General features: G+C 45.3%; 1 protein-coding gene across 6 annotated transcripts in view; it reads right to left on the bottom strand.

Moving 5' to 3' along the window:
- The window catches only part of eml5 (EMAP like 5), a 223,144-nt gene that overhangs the window by 78,817 nt on the left and 128,652 nt on the right, over positions 1-15,675 (bottom strand). For all 6 annotated transcript variants that reach the window (XM_068038838.1, XM_068038839.1, XM_068038837.1 and 3 more), the window contains exon 23: positions 10,710-10,841. In XM_068038838.1, the coding sequence (XP_067894939.1) occupies positions 10,710-10,841 (132 nt within the window). The remainder of the gene's footprint in view (positions 1-10,709; positions 10,842-15,675) is intronic.

Genomic DNA, 15,675 nt, shown 5'->3' with positions numbered 1-15,675 from the left:
AACCAATAGTACCATTTTTCCTTTTTTATGGCTTTATCTGCTTGAGCAGCTATCTTCAATGACCTCTGCATATGCACACAGAGGTCTCTCTGTTCCTTGACTTCATTAATATTCAAACTATTTATGATGCATTCTCTTTCCTGTTTTTAACTTCCCAAATGTACTACTTTACATCTTGTAAGCCATTGGGCTTGATGGCCGGTGTTGGAACTGGTGGTTGGAATAACACCACAAGCACTATGGGTCAACCACATTTATGAGTCTAGCCTAATTTAAGAAATAAAGAACTTCCAGTTATATACAGTGCCCTTCAGATTCTAAGGACTTCCCAAAGTGTTTTGCAGCCAATGAAGTAATTTTGAAGTTTAGTAACTGTTGTAATGTAGGAAAAGCAGCGACTAATTTGTGCACAGCAAGTCCCATGCACTGAAATTAACAAATGACCAGGTAGTCATAGAGTCAGAGTCATAGAAACAGGTCCTTCGGCCCACCGCGTCCATGCCGACCATAATGCCTATCTTACTAATCCCACCTGCCTGCATTAATTCCATATCCCTCTATGCCTTGCTCATTCAAGTACCTGTCCAGATGCTTCTTAAATGTTGCTACTGTTTCTGCCTCCAGCACCTCCTCTGGCAGCTCATTCCAGATACCCACTATTCTTTGTGTGAAAGATTTACCCCTTTGATCCCCTTTAAACCTCCACCCTCTCACCTTAAATCTATGCCCTCTAGTTTTAGTCACCCCTACCATGGCATGTCAGAATCCATGAGGAAAGGCATCATCACCCTCATCTACAAGCGGAAGAGGGAGAGGACAGAAATCAGAAATTGGCGGCCCATCTCACTGCTTAATGTTGACCACAAGGTCTGTCCAAAGTCATAGCCAGCCGAGTCAAGTCTGCTCTGGAGTCGGTGATCCATCTTGATCAGACCTGTGCTGTACCCGGCAGGAAGATCTTCGATAGCCTCGCGCTACTCAGAGATACGATCGCCTATGTACGGGACAGGAGGGTGGACACCTGCCTCATCAGCCTGGACCAGGAGAAGGCTTTTGACAGGATATCGCACACCTACATGATGGACGTGCTTTCCAAAATGGGGTTTGGGGAGGGAATCTGCAATTGGATCAAACTGCTCTACACAAACATCAGTAGTGCAGTCTCAATCAATGGGTGGGAATCGGAAAGTTTCCCGATCCAATCTGGAGTCAGACAGGGCTGTCCTCTCTCCCCGGTCTTGTTTGTTTGCTGTATTGAACCCTTTGCTGAGTCTATTAGGAAGGATGCGAGCATAAGTGGGGTGACAATCCCAGGCAGTGGAGGCACTCAGGTTAAAACCTCCCTGTACATGGATGACGTCGCCGTCTTCTGCTCGGATCTGCTGTCTGTGCGCAGACTGATGAGCATCTGCGACCAGTTCGAACTGGCCTCGGGAGCCAAAGTTAACCACGGCAAGAGCAAGGCCATGTTCTTTGGGAACTGGGCTGACCAATCCTTTGTCCCTTTCACCAGAACTTTCAAACAAGCACCAAGATGTAGCTTGGCTGGTGGTGAGAAGAGCCCTCACCGTCAGATCCTTCCTGCATGCCCGAAGTCTCACCCCCTCCGCACAGTGCCCTCGCGGTGGCTGTGGTGGGGAAGAGACGGTTGCCCACCTCCTTCTTGAATGTGTCTTTGTAAAGCAGGTGTGGAAAGAGATGCAGTGGTTTTTGTCGAGGTTCATCCCAAGCAGCTCTTTAACACAGGAGTCTGTGCTCTACAGGCTGTTCCCAGGGACGCACACCGAGATAAACATCAACTGCTGCTGGTGGACTCTCAATTAGGTGAAAGACGCCCTTTGGTCTGCCCGAAACTTGCTGGTCTTCCAGCGCAAAGAGTTGTCCACGACCGAATGTTGCAGACTGGCACATTCCAACGTCCAGGACTACGTGCTGAGGGACGCACTAAAGCTTGGGGCAGCCGCAGCAAAGGCTCAATGGGTAAAGACCACAGTGTAAGGTCCCCCCACCAAGCTGAACTGAGGGGCTGGATCCATGGGAAACCCCTCGAACTGTGTCGGGAAAATTTTAGTTTGCTGTAAAATGTAAAAATGTAATTGGCATGACAAATGAAATGGAAGGGTTGTGAGGCAACTCATGATTGTACTGAAGGAAACTGATAACCCTTGCACTGTTTGTATTTTTTGACTTGGTGCTGTTTGAAACTGTTTGGTAATGTATTTTTTTACAGATTTTTGTGAATAAAGTATATTTTGGAAATAAAAAAAAAATTGCTCAATGGGGAAAGACCACTGTGTAAGGTCCCCCCTACCAAGGTGAACTGAGGGGCTGGATCCATGGAAAACCCCTCGAACTGTAGCCAGAAAATATTTGTTTGCTGTAAAATGTACATGGCATGTCAAATGAAATGGAAGGGTTATGAAGCAACTCACTCCTGTATGAAAGGAAACTGATCTCTTTTGCACTCTTTGTATTGTTTGACTTTGTGCTTTTTGGACCTGTTTTGTAATGTATTTTTTACAGATTTTATGAATAAAGTACATCTTGGAAATAAACAAAAAAAGACTGCTGCCGGCAGCATCGGGAGCCCCGCATCCATCATCCTTAATTGGATGGCTGGTCCAGAGACGGCCAATTAGGAGGGGTTGCTGGGAAAATTGCCAAGCTGGTCCCACTGCCAGCAAGTCTGGGCTTGGCATCACTCCCCCCTGCCCACCCCCCCCCCCCATTTAGTCCCAAAGCCCGTGGTAAAATTCAGCCCAAAGTGTCCAAATATATTTCTACAGCTGCTGCTCTTGATCGTCACTTAGGGCATTTCCCTAGGTTTGGTCAAGCTGGGTAAAGAGAGTGGAGAGAAAGCTTATTCGTTCTGGATCAATACATTTGTCCATGTACATGGCAACAACACATAGGTTCCATTCTAGCAGTTTTTCATATGGCAAATTTCTGATGTTAGTTGGAGCTGTGGAAGGCCAAATGACTAAGACCCTACAAGGAGACAAACGCATTTTTTCTTCTAGTGCAATCAACATTTGATGAGGCCTTACGATTTTAGTACCTGGTAGTATGAAACTAGATTTCACTTTTGCTAACGACATTAAAATCAATATCGATCTCAGAACCGAGTAGTGAAAAATTCATGGTGTTTGATCTGATGGTCTGATTGTACTGAGAATCCCAATGGGTCAGTACTAAGAATGACTATGCCAATTTATCTTAAGACCCTCCAATCCTATTCAGTTTGATAATGTGTTCTTTTAGAATTACCAGCTGAGGGACATGTTTTATTAACAAAAGATGACAGACATGAAGAACAGCTCAAACGTGTTTGCACTTTCAGCAGTGGTTTAAGTATTATTTATTTTATTTTTTATTTAGAGATACAGCACTTAAACAGGCCCTTCGGCCCACTGAGTCTGTGCCGACCATCAACCACCCATTTATACTAATCCTACACTAATCCCATATTCCTACCCCATCCCCACCTTTCCTCAATTCCCCTACCACCGACCTACACTAGTGGCAATTTATAATGGTACAATTTACCTATCAACTTGCAAGTCTTTGGCTGTGGGAGGAAACCGGAGCACCCGGCGAAATCCCACGCGGTCACAGGGAGAACTTGCAAACTCCGCACAGGCAGTACCCAGAATTGATCCCGGGTCACTGGAGCTGTGAGGCTGCGGTGCTAACCACTGCGCCACTGTGCCACCCATATTAAAGGCACCTTAGCTGAAAATAAAAATGCCTACTCTTTGAATAACATGGTCAAAAGCACAGGAGTGTCTTAAATCAGAACTTGACTTGAGATGAAAAAAATGTACTGACTTATAATTCTCCCTAATGATGTCCTGGGCTTAGTTCCATTTAATACATGGAAGAATTGGAATAAAGGCACGGTATTTCATAGAATAGAATCCTAGAAATGGTTACAGCACAGAAGGAGGCCATTTGGCCCATTGTGTCTGTGCTGGCTCTCTGAAGGAGCAATTCACCTCGAGTCACTCTCCTACCATCTCCCCGTAGCCCTGCACATTCTTCCTTTACAGATAATAATCAATTCCCTCTTGAATGCTTCGATTGAACCTGCCTCCACCACACTCTCAGGCAGTACATTCCAGATCCTAACCACTCACTGCATGAAAAGGTTTTCATGTCACCATTGCCTCAATTGCCAATTCCCTTAAATCTGTGCCCCCTCATTCTCGATCCGTCCACCAATGGGAATAGTTTCTCCCTATCTACTCTGCCAAACTGTTCTTAATTTTGAATACCTCTATCAAATCTCATCTCAATATCCTGGGCGGGAGGTTTGCTAGAGCTCTTCGGGAGGGTTTAAACTAGTTTGGCAGGGGGATGGGAACCGGAGCTACGGATCAGTGGATGGGGTAGCTGTTGAACAGGCAGATACCGAGTGCAGAGAGTCTGTGAGGAAGGTTAGACAGTTGACAGGGCAAAGTTGCAGCCAGTATGATGGGTTGAAGTGTGTCTATTTTAACGCAAGAAGTGTCAGGAATAAGGGTGATGAACTTAGAGCATGGATCAGTACTTGGAGCTAAGATGTTGTGGCCATTACGAAGACTTGGATATCACAGGAATGGATGTTGGATGTTCCGGGGTTTAGAGGTTTCAAAAGGAATAGGGAGGGAGGTAAAAGAGGTGGGGGAGTGGCATTGCTAATCAGGGACAGTATCACAGCTGCAGAAAGGGAGGTCGTCGAGGAGGGTTTGTCTACTGAGTCATTATGGGAGGAAGTCCGAAACAGGAAAGGAGCAGTCACTTTGTTGGGAGTTTTCTATAGACCCCCCAATAGCAACAGAGACACGGAGGAACAGATTGGGAGGCAGATTTTGGAAAGGTGCAGACGTAACAGGGTTGTTGTCATGGCTGACTTCAACTTCCCTAATATTGATTGGAACTTCCTTAGTGCAAATAGTTTGGATGGAGCAGATCTTGTCAGGTGTGTCCAGGAAGGTTTCCTGACTCAATATGTAGATAGGTTGACTGGAGGGGAGGCTATGTTGGATTTGGTGCTTGGCAACGAACCAGGCCAGGTGGCAGATCTCTCGGTGGGAGAGCATTTCGGTGATAGTGATCACAACTCCCTGACCTTTACTATAGTCATGGAGAGGGATAGGAGCAGACGGGAAGGGAAAATATTTAATTGAGGGAGGGGGAATTACAATGCTATTAGGCAGGAACTGGGGAGCTTAAATTGGGAACAGATGTTCTCAGGGAAATGCACGACAGAAATGTGGAGGTTGTTTAGGGAGCACTTGCTGCGACTGCTGGATAGGTTTGTCCCGATGAGGCAAGGAAGAGATGGTAGGGTGAAGGAATCTTGGATGACAAGAGATGTGGAACAGCTAGTCAAGAGGAAGAAGGAAGCTTACTTAAGGTTGAGGAAGCAAGAATCAGACAGGGTTCTAGAGGGTTACAAGGTAACCAGGAAGGAACTGAAGAATGGACTTAGGAGAGCTAGAAGGGGACATGAAAAAGTCTTGGCGGGTAGGATTAAGGAAAATCCCAAGGCGTTCTACACTTATGTGAGGAACAAGAGGATGGCCAGAGTGAGGGTAGGGCCAATCAGGGATAGTGGAGGGAACTTGTGCCTGGAGTCGGAGGAGGTAGGGGAGGTCCTTAATGAATACTTTGCTTCAGTATTCACTAGTGAGAGGGACCTTGTCGTTTGTGAGGACAGCGTGAAACAGGCTGATATGCTCGAACAGGTTGATGTTAAGAAGGAGGATGTGCTGGAAATTTTGAAAGACATGAGGATAGATACGTCCCCGGGGCCAGACGGGATATAGCCAAGGTTATTACGGGAAGCGAGGGAAGAGATTGCCGCGCCTTTGGCGATGATCTTTGCATCCTCACTGTCCACTGGAGTAGTATCAGATGATTGGAGGGTGGCAAATGTTATTCCCTTGTTCAAGAAAGGGAATAGGGATAACCCTGGGAATTACAGACCAGTCAGTCTTACGTCGGTGGTGGGAAAATTATTGGAGAGGATTCTGAGAGACAGGATTTATGATTATTTGGAGAAGCATAGTTTGATTAGAGATAGTCAGCATGGCTTTGTGAGGGGTAGGTCATGCCTCACAAGCCTTATTGAATTCTTTGAAGATGTGACAAAACACATTGATGAAGGAAGAGCAGTGGATGTGGTGTATATGGATTTTAGCAAGGCGTTTGATAAGGTTCCCCATGGTAGGCTCAAGGCGTTTGATAAGGTTCCCCATGGTAGGCTCATTCAGAAAGTAAGGAGGCATGGGATACAGGGAAATTTGGCTGTCTGGACACAGAATTGGCTGGCCCATAGAAGACAGAGGATGGTAGTAGATGGAAAGTATTCAGCCTGGAGCTCTGTGACCAGTGGTGTTCCGCAGGGATCTGTTCTGGGATCTCTGCTCTTTGTGATTTTTATAAATGACTTGGATGAGGAAGTGGAAGGCTGGGTTAGTAAGTTTGCCAATGACACAAAGGTTGCTGGAGTTGTGGATAGTGTGGAGGGCTGTTGTAGGTTGCAACAGGACATTGACAGGATGCAGAGCTGGGCTGAGAAGTGGCAGATGGAGTTCAACCTGGAAAAGTGTGAAGTGATTCATTTTGGAAGGTCGAATTTGAATGCAGAATACAGGCTTAAAGACAGGATTCTTGGCAGTGTGGAGGAACAGAGGGATCTTGGGGTCCACGTCCATAGATCCCTCAAAGTTGCCACCCAAGTTGATAGGGTTGTTAAGAAGGCGTATGGTGTGTTGGCTTTCATTAACAGGGGGATTGAGTTTAAGAGCCGCGAGGTTATGCTGCAGCTCTATAAAGCCCTGGTTAGACCACACTTGGAATATTGTGTTCAGTTCTGGTCGCCTCATTATAGGAAGGATGCGGAAGCTTTAGAGAGGGTGCAGAGGAGATTTACCAGGATGCTGCCTGGACTGGAGGGCATGTCTTATGAAGAAAGGTTGAGGGAGCTAGGGCTTTTCTCATTGGAGCGAAGAAGGATGAGAGGTGACTTGATAGAGGTGTACAAGGTGATGAGAGGCATAGATAGAGTGGATAGCCAGAGACTTTTTCCCAGGGCTATCACCAGGGGGCATAATTTTAAGGAGATTGGAGGAAGGTTTAGGGGAGCTGTCAGAGGTAGGTTCTTTACACAGAGAGTGCTGGGTGCGTGGAATGCACTGCCAGCGGTGGTAGTAGAAGCAGATACATTAGGGACAATTAAGCGACTCTTGGCTAGGTACATGGATGATAGTAGAATGAAGGGTATGTAGGTAGTTTAAACTTAGAGTAGGTTAAAGGGTCGACACAACATCGTGGGCCGAAGAGCCTGTACTGTGCTGTACTGTTCTATGTTCTATTCTCTTCTTCAAGGAAAACAGTCCCAACTTCCCCAATCTATCTGCATAACTGAAGTTCCTCATCCTTGGAACCATTCTTGTGAATCTTTTCTGCACCCTGTCTAAAGCCTTCGCATCCTTCCTGACGTGTGGTGCCCAGAACTGGATGCAATACTCCAGTTGAGGCCAAACCAGTGTCTCATTCAAATTTAACATAACTTCCTTGCTTTTGTACTCTTTGCCCCTATTGATAAAGCCTAGGATTCTGTATGCTTTATTAACTACTCTCTCAACTTGTCCTGCCACCTTCAATGATTTATACACATATACACCCAGCTCCCTCTGTTCGTGCACCCACTTTTTGAATTGTATCCTTTATTTGATATTGTTTCTCTGCGTTCTTTCTACCAAAATGAATCACTTCATACTTTTCTACATTAAATTTCATCTGCCATTTGTCCGCCCATTCCACCAATCTATGTCCTTTTGAAGTTCGACATTATCCTCACAGTTCACAATACTTCCAAGTTTTGTATCATCCGCAAATTTTGAAATTGTGCCCTGTGCACCAAGATCTGGGTCATTAATATATATTAGGAAGAGCAAGGGTCCTAATACTTACCCCTGGGGAACTCCACTATAAACCTTCCGCCAGTCTGAAAAATAACCATTAACCACCGCTCTCAGTTTCCTGTCACTCAGCCAATTTTGTATCCATATTGCTACTGTAATTTTTATTTCATGAGCTATAACATTTCTCACAAATCTGTTGTGTGCCACTTTATCAAATGCCTTTTGGAAGTCCACGTACACCACATCAACAGCATTACCCGCAACAACCCACTCTGTTACCTCATCAAAAAACACAAGTTAGTTAAACACGATTTTTCCTAAACAAATCCATGCTGGCTTTCCTTAATTAACCCACATTTGTCCAAGTGATTATTAATTTTGTCCTGAATTATCATTTCCAGAAGCTTCCCCACCACTGTGGTTAAACTGACTGGCATGTAGTTGCTGGGCTTATCTTTACACCTTATTTGAACACGGGTATTACATTTGCAATTCTCCAATGGTCTGGCACCACCCCGAGTCTAAGGAAGATAGGAAAATTATGGCCAGTGCCTCCGTAATTTCCATTCTCACTTCCCTCAGTATCCTTGGATGCATCTCATCTGGTCCCGGTGCTTTATCCACTTTAAGTACAGACAGTGTATCCAATACCACCTCCTTACCAATTTTAAAACCTTCAAGTGTCTGAACTATCTCCTCTTTCACCATGCAGTATCTTTTTGCTTGGTAGAGACAGAGGCAAAGTATTTATTTAATACCTCAGCATGCCCCCTGCCTCCATGCATAAATCACTTTTTTGATCCCTAATCTGCCCCATTCCTCCTTTTACCACCCTTTTACTATTTATATGCCTATAGAAGACATTTGTATTCCCTTTTATATTATCTGCCAGTCACTTCTCATATTCTCCTATTGCTTCACTTATTTCTTTGTCAATTTGCCTCTGAACCTTCTATATTTAGCCTGATTCTCGGTTGTCTGGTTATCCACGTGACACCTGTCATAAGCACACTATTCCTTCTTCATCTTAATCTCTATCACTTTTGTCATCCAGGGAGCTCTGGATTTGTTTGCCTTACCGTTCCCCTTTGTGGGACTATACCTTGACTGTACCCGAACTCTCTCTTCTTTAAAGGCAGACCATTGTTGAGTTACAGTTTTGCCTACCAACCTTTGATTCCAATTTATCTGGGTCAGATCCATTCTTACCCCACTGAAGTTGGCTTTCCCCCACTTAATTATTTTTACTCTGGATTGTTCCTTGTCCTTTTCCATAGTCAACCTAACTCTTATGATACAATGATCATTGTCCCTTAAATGTTCCCTTACTGACACTTGATCCAATGGTCCACCTCATTCCCAAGAACCAGGTCCAGCAGTGCCACCTTTCTCATTGGACTGGAAACATGCTGCTGTAGAAAATTATCCTAAACACATTTTAGGAACTATTGCCCTCTCTGCCCTTTACACTACTACTATCCCAGTCTGGACAACGTATGCCAGCCAAGAGCGACATCTCAATTCATTCCATCTTCGCTGCCTTCGGAGAATACTTGGCATCAGGTGGCAGGACTATATCTCCAACACAGAAGTCCTTGAAGCGGCCAACACCCCCAGCTTATACACACTACTGAGTCAGCGGCGCTTGAGATGGCTTGGCCATGTGAGCCGCATGGAAGATGGCAGGATCCCCAAAGACACATTGTACAGCGAGCTCGCCACTGGTATCAGACCCACCGGCCGTCCATGTCTCCGTTATAAAGACGTCTGCAAACGCGACATGAAATCGTGTGACATTGATCACAAGTCGTGGGAGTCAGTTGCCAGCATTCGCCAGAGCTGGCGGGCAGCCATAAAGACAGGGCTAAATTGTGGCGAGTCGAAGAGACTTAGTAGTTGGCAGGAAAAAAGACAGAGGCGCAAGGGGAGAGCCAACTGTGCAACAGCCCCAACAAACAAATTTCTCTGCAGCACCTGTGGAAGAGCCTGTCACTCCAGAATTGGCCTTTATAGCCACTCCAGGCGCTGCTTCACAAACCACTGACCACCTCCAGGCGCGTATCCATTGTCTCTCGAGATAAGGAGGCCCAAAAGAAAAGAAAGAAGAAGAAGAAAGAAATCCCAGTCTATATTCAGATAATTAAAGACCCTATTATAACTACTCTACAATTCTTGCACCTCTCTAATTTCCTTGCAAATTTGTTCCTCTACATCTTTCCCACCAGTTGGTGGCCTATAGACTACACTGAACAATATAATTGCATCTTTATTGTTCCTTAGCTCTAGCCAACTATATTCTGTCCTTGAAATCCTCCCTCTCCAGTACTAGAATGTTATCCTTCATCAATGCTGCCACCACTCCCCTTTTCCTGAACACCTTGCATCCAGGAATATTTAATACCCAGTCCGCCCTTTCTTTGAGCCAGATCTCTGTTATAGCTACAATTTCATATTTACATGTGGCTATCTGCGCCTGCAACTCACCAATCTTATTTACCACACTTCAAGCATTCACATACGTGCACAGTAAACCTAATTTAGACTTTATTACACCCCCCCTACTCTGAACCCATCAAATAACTTGCTATTTCCTTGGAGCTCCTCCTGCTTCACCCTAGTAACTTCACTGGAGTTGTGGCAGAAATTTCATTTATGTGCATAAACAGAGTTCTGGTGAAGTTACAGTGGTGGAGCATGAGCAATTCTCAAAAAAACTGATATTGCTGAAAAACTTTCTAATATATGTATTTACACATTTTTCTTTTAAATATTAGAGAGACAGACAAACACGTGTACCTCTTTTGTCCCAGTCCAAATGCGTTATATAGCTAGAAGCTCCTTTGCAGATTCCAACTCGTTTACTACTCATTATATTGTAGATGTCTATAAAATTATCATGAGATGCTACAGCCAAGTACTTTCCAGCACCTGAAATTTTAAAATTACAAATTATTACTTCTTAGAAATAAATTAATAAGAAATTACCCATAGTTTGGCACTGAATTGGAAATTATACATATTAACCCACAATATAGTTGGCATGAATAGATTAAATGTCTTGCTGGCCCACATACAGGGCTGAATCTTGTGGTCACACTGCTGGCAACAGCAGTGAGTGTACAAAATGACGGCCGGCATGCACGGGCTGCTCACTACCACACTGCCGCGATCTTGGGCCCAGCAGCTCATTATCATATGCAGGTCGGCTGCCCCCCTCAATCACGTGGTGGGGTTGGCCTCGGCGATGCCATGAATGGCACCAACTGTTTTTGCGTAGGTGCTGGCGTCATTTTTAAAGGGCTGCCAACTCTGTGAAGAAACTGCAGAGTTGCCCCCGGTCCCCCCCAACTACACCAAAAATACATATTCTCCCCCCACCCCGCAATTACACTATCAACGCAGAGTTGATCCCCTTCTCCCCACAACTGCACTAATGCAGAGTTGACCTGTTCCCCCCCACAACTACACCAAGTGCAGAGTTCACCTCTTCCCTTCCCACTACCCAAAAAATGCAGAGTTCACCCTGTTTCTCTCCCCGCCTCCCCCCCACCAACATTACAAATGCAGAGTTCTCCCCTTCCCACCTCGGTGGTGCCAGCTTTCTCTGGGCAGGAAAGTAAATGCGTGTGAGTGCCGCCCTTCGCGCTGAAGACCCCGAACTGCAGGTAAGATCGCTGCGGATTAGATTTTAATTAATACAAACAGGCAATTTAAATATGTAAAGTTGGGTCCCGTCGCAGAGCAGCGGAGGGGCCGCCCTAGAGCTTCCCCGCCTCCGGGAAGATTAGGCCTGGCAATCCCGGCATCGGGTTCCATGGAGGGTGCTGCCACTTCGATCTTCTGGCCCCTCCCGCCATGCAGCCTGACGTCGGGAGGAGAACAAAATCCAGCCCACAGTCTTCTGTGGTCCTCTGAGGTTTGAGATAAGGCATACTGTTGTGGCAGAGTAGAAGGAGCTTTGTTCTGGATTCTACCTTGCTATACCTGACCTGGGAGATCTTGACGCTGAGGGGTATCAGCAATTGAAAATGGTCCATTCCCCACCACTAATATCTCTTGATGAACAAAATATTCACATAAGAGAGAGATAAAAGCAAAACAAACAGTTAATGGGCTTCCCAGTAGTCCCTGCTAAGATGCACTGGAGTTTTAACTAAGGAAAAATTTGGTTGAATCCCATTTGACATGCATTATCTTTCTTGATTGAGTCATCTGTGGGAGTGGACAGAACATTGAGGAAAGCGTAATGTGACCAACGAGTGCCACTGATGGCATTGATGATGCTGAACATGACCTAGCCACCTCAAGTGAGGGACCTTGGAGTGAATGTCCACAGATCCCTGAAGGCAGCAGGACTGATTGATAAGGTGGTTAAGCAGGCATATGGAATCCTTTTCTTTATTAGCCAAGGCACAGAATATAAGAGTAGGGAAGTTATGCTGGAACTATATAAAACATTAGTTAGGCCACAACTTGAGTACTGTGTGCAGTTCTGGTCACCTCATTACAGAAAGAATGTAATTGCACTAGACAGAGGAGATTTACAAGGACTGGAAAATTGCAACTATGAGGAAAGATTGGATAGGCTGGGGTTGTTTTCCTTGGAACAGAGAAGGCTTGGAGATTTGTTCGAGATGTACAAAATTGTGAGGGGCCTGGACAGAGTGGACAGAAAGAGCCTATTTCCCTTAGCAGAGAGATCAGTGACTATGGGGCATAGGTTTAAAATGATTAGTAGGAGGATTCGAGGGCAAATGAAGAAAAGTTTTTTCACACATAGGGTGGTGGGGGTCTGGAACTCACTGCCTGAAAAGGTTGGTAGAGGCAGAAAGCCTCAAGTCATTTAAAAAGTGCCTGGCTGTGTACCTGAAGTAACCAGCTGGGCTACGGACCAAATGCTGGAAAGTGGAATTAGATTGGGTGGATCTTTTTTCTTCGACTGGCACAGACACGATGAGCCAAGTGGGCTCTTTCTGTGCCGTAAACGTTCTATGATTTTAACTTTCATGATGCAGATGGATGAACACAGCAAGGAGAAAATAGGAAGCACAAGGAAGCAACTTAGTTTCTCTCAGAACATGTATTATTACATGTGCTTTCGATGATTATTTTTCAGTGCACATTAGATAAATAGTTATCTTCCTATTGTCATTGTTTTGGATGAAGACCTCAACAATGTTCCTTACGCAAATTTTATTAAAAAGGTTAAAGTTGACTTTTATTTTAGTATCCTTTCTAATCCTCCAGGGCATGTTTCAAAGACAGTGTCCTTTACTGATGGTATAATTGGGTTCAAAGGAAAGAACAAGTGGAAGTGGAGTAAGAAGCCAGGAAAATAAAAACAATCCCAAATCCTGACAAAACCATAACTTTAGGAAACAGAGCATTCAATTACTACCCTTTGAAGCTACAGACACCAGATCTGGACTGTAATTCCTTAGAAAGAGAAAAAGGGCAACTACTTTTAACCATGTGATACATTCAGCAATTAAAACATTCTCAGGAATGGCACATGATTTTTCTCAAAATAGGTAGAAATAGTGAACCTAATGGGTCAGGGTGACACTTGGAGCTTGTTCAATCATTTCATGATTGGGACCATAAGTTTCTTGGGCGAAATGAGTCTGGTCATTCTCTTTTGAGTAATTAATGGGCAAAAATTCAAAAGCATAATTCAATGTTACTTGGCAGCTTTGCTCAGAGACCACAAGGATGGTTAATGCGGGAAATTAAAATGTCACCTTAATAAAAGGAGTGGGTCGTCTTTTGAGGTAAGAGATAAGGTACATAAGGCTCTATATGCCTCATCTACAAGCAGGAAGAGGAGAGAAAAGAACTCAGAAATTGGCAGCCCATTTCACTGCTTAATCTGGACGACGAAATTTTGTCCAAGGTCACTGCCAATCGGATCAAGACTGCTCTGGAGTTGGTGACTCTCCCCGATCAGACCTGCACTGTACCTGGCAAGAAGATTCCTGATAGCCTCGCACTACTCAGGGGTACAATCACTTATGTATGGAACTGGGTTGGACACCTGCCAATCAGCTTGTACCAGGAGAAAGTCTTCAACAGGATATTGCACACCTACATGATGGAAGTGCTCTCCAAAATGGGGTTTGGGGAAGGAATCCACAATTGGATCCAACTGCATTATCCAAACATCAATAGCGCAGTTTCAATCAATGGGTGGGAATCGGAAAGTTTTCTGATTAAATCTGGTGTCAGGCAGGGCTGTCCTCTCTCCCCTGTCTTGTTCGTTTGCTGTATCGAAACTTTTGCTGAGTCCATCAGGAAGGATGCGGGCATAAGAGGGGTGACAATCCCAGGGAGCAGAGGCATTCAGATCAAACCTCCCTGTACATACGTGCATCGCTGTCTTCTGCTTGGACCCACTGTTAGTTCACATGTTGATGAGCATCTGCGACCAGTTCAAACTGACCTCGGGAGCCAAGTAAATTGCGGCAAAAGCTGGGCTGACCGATCCTTTGTCCCCTTCACCATCAGGTCAGACTACCTGAAGGTGCTGGGGCTATGGTTCGGAGGGACTAAGGCATACACCAAAAACTGGAAGGAGCATATAGCCATGGTAAAACAGATACTGGGTATGTGGGAGCAACACTCCCTCTCCATTGCGGTAACAACCTGGTCATCAGGTGCAAGGCGTTCTTGGTGTTGCTGTATTTGGTCTGGCCATATCCTGCTACTGTGGCGTGGCGGTCACCCAAGCCACCTTCTGCTTTATCTGGAGATTGAAAATGGACCATGTCCGCAGAGACATGATATTCAAACCCCTAAAGAGGGAAAAAAATGTAGTCAATACCATCCTCATTCTGATAGCCACCGTAATCTGCAGCTGCATCAAGCTGTGCAGAGAGCCCCAGTACGCAAGCACCAAGTGACACTACGTGCTGAGGTTCTATCTGTCCTGTGTTACACAGGATGGGTATGGCCACCTTGCCATGGAATGCTCCATTCAGTTGGATCATGCCATACCACAGTGCCTCGTAGAAAAGTTTGTACAGAAAACACCTTTGACAAGAAGTCCATCAGGCAGTGGCCCACATGCAACATCCTTGAGGCCCTGCAGGAAAAGAAGATGGTGGATCCTGTCAGATGGTTCTCCGAGCAGACTGAAAAACTCATGTGGCAGAATGCCTCATTGCCAGAACTTTCAAACAAGCACCAGACTTAGCTTGGCTGGTGGTGAGAAGGGCCCTCCCGTCAGATCCTTCCTGCATGCCCGGAGTCTCACTGCCTCTGCTCGCTGCTCTCGAGGTGGCTGGGATGGGTAAGAGACCGTTGCCACCTCCTTGTGGAATGTGCCTTTGCAAAGCAGGTCTGGAAAGAGATGCAGTGGTTTTTGTCCAGGTTCATCCAGTGCAGATCGGTATCCCAGGACTCAGTGTTCTACAGCCTGTTCCCTGGGATGCAGACCGAGATGAAAATCAATTGCTGCTGGAGGATCATCAACTCGCTGAAAGATGCACTATGGTCGGCTCGAAACTTGCTGGTCTTCCAGTGCAAAGAGCTATCAACGACCACATGTTGCAACCTGGCACATTCCAAGGTCCAGGATTATGTGTTTGGGGCAGCTGCCACAAAAGCTCAATGGGGAAAGGCCACTGTGTAAGGCCCTCCTGCCATTGGGACTAGAAACCATGTAAAACCCCTTTGGGCTGTATGCACCAGAAAATGTTTGAGTGTAAAGTAAATGTACATTGTAAATATAACCTGAAACTGCAGTAAGGCACCTCATGTACTG

This window comes from Heterodontus francisci, chromosome 9 (genome assembly GCF_036365525.1).
Source record: "Heterodontus francisci isolate sHetFra1 chromosome 9, sHetFra1.hap1, whole genome shotgun sequence".
Taxonomy (NCBI): Eukaryota; Metazoa; Chordata; class Chondrichthyes; order Heterodontiformes; family Heterodontidae; genus Heterodontus; species Heterodontus francisci.
The sequence above is the reverse complement of the archived record's forward strand: the minus strand, read 5'-3'. Positions and strand labels throughout refer to the sequence as shown.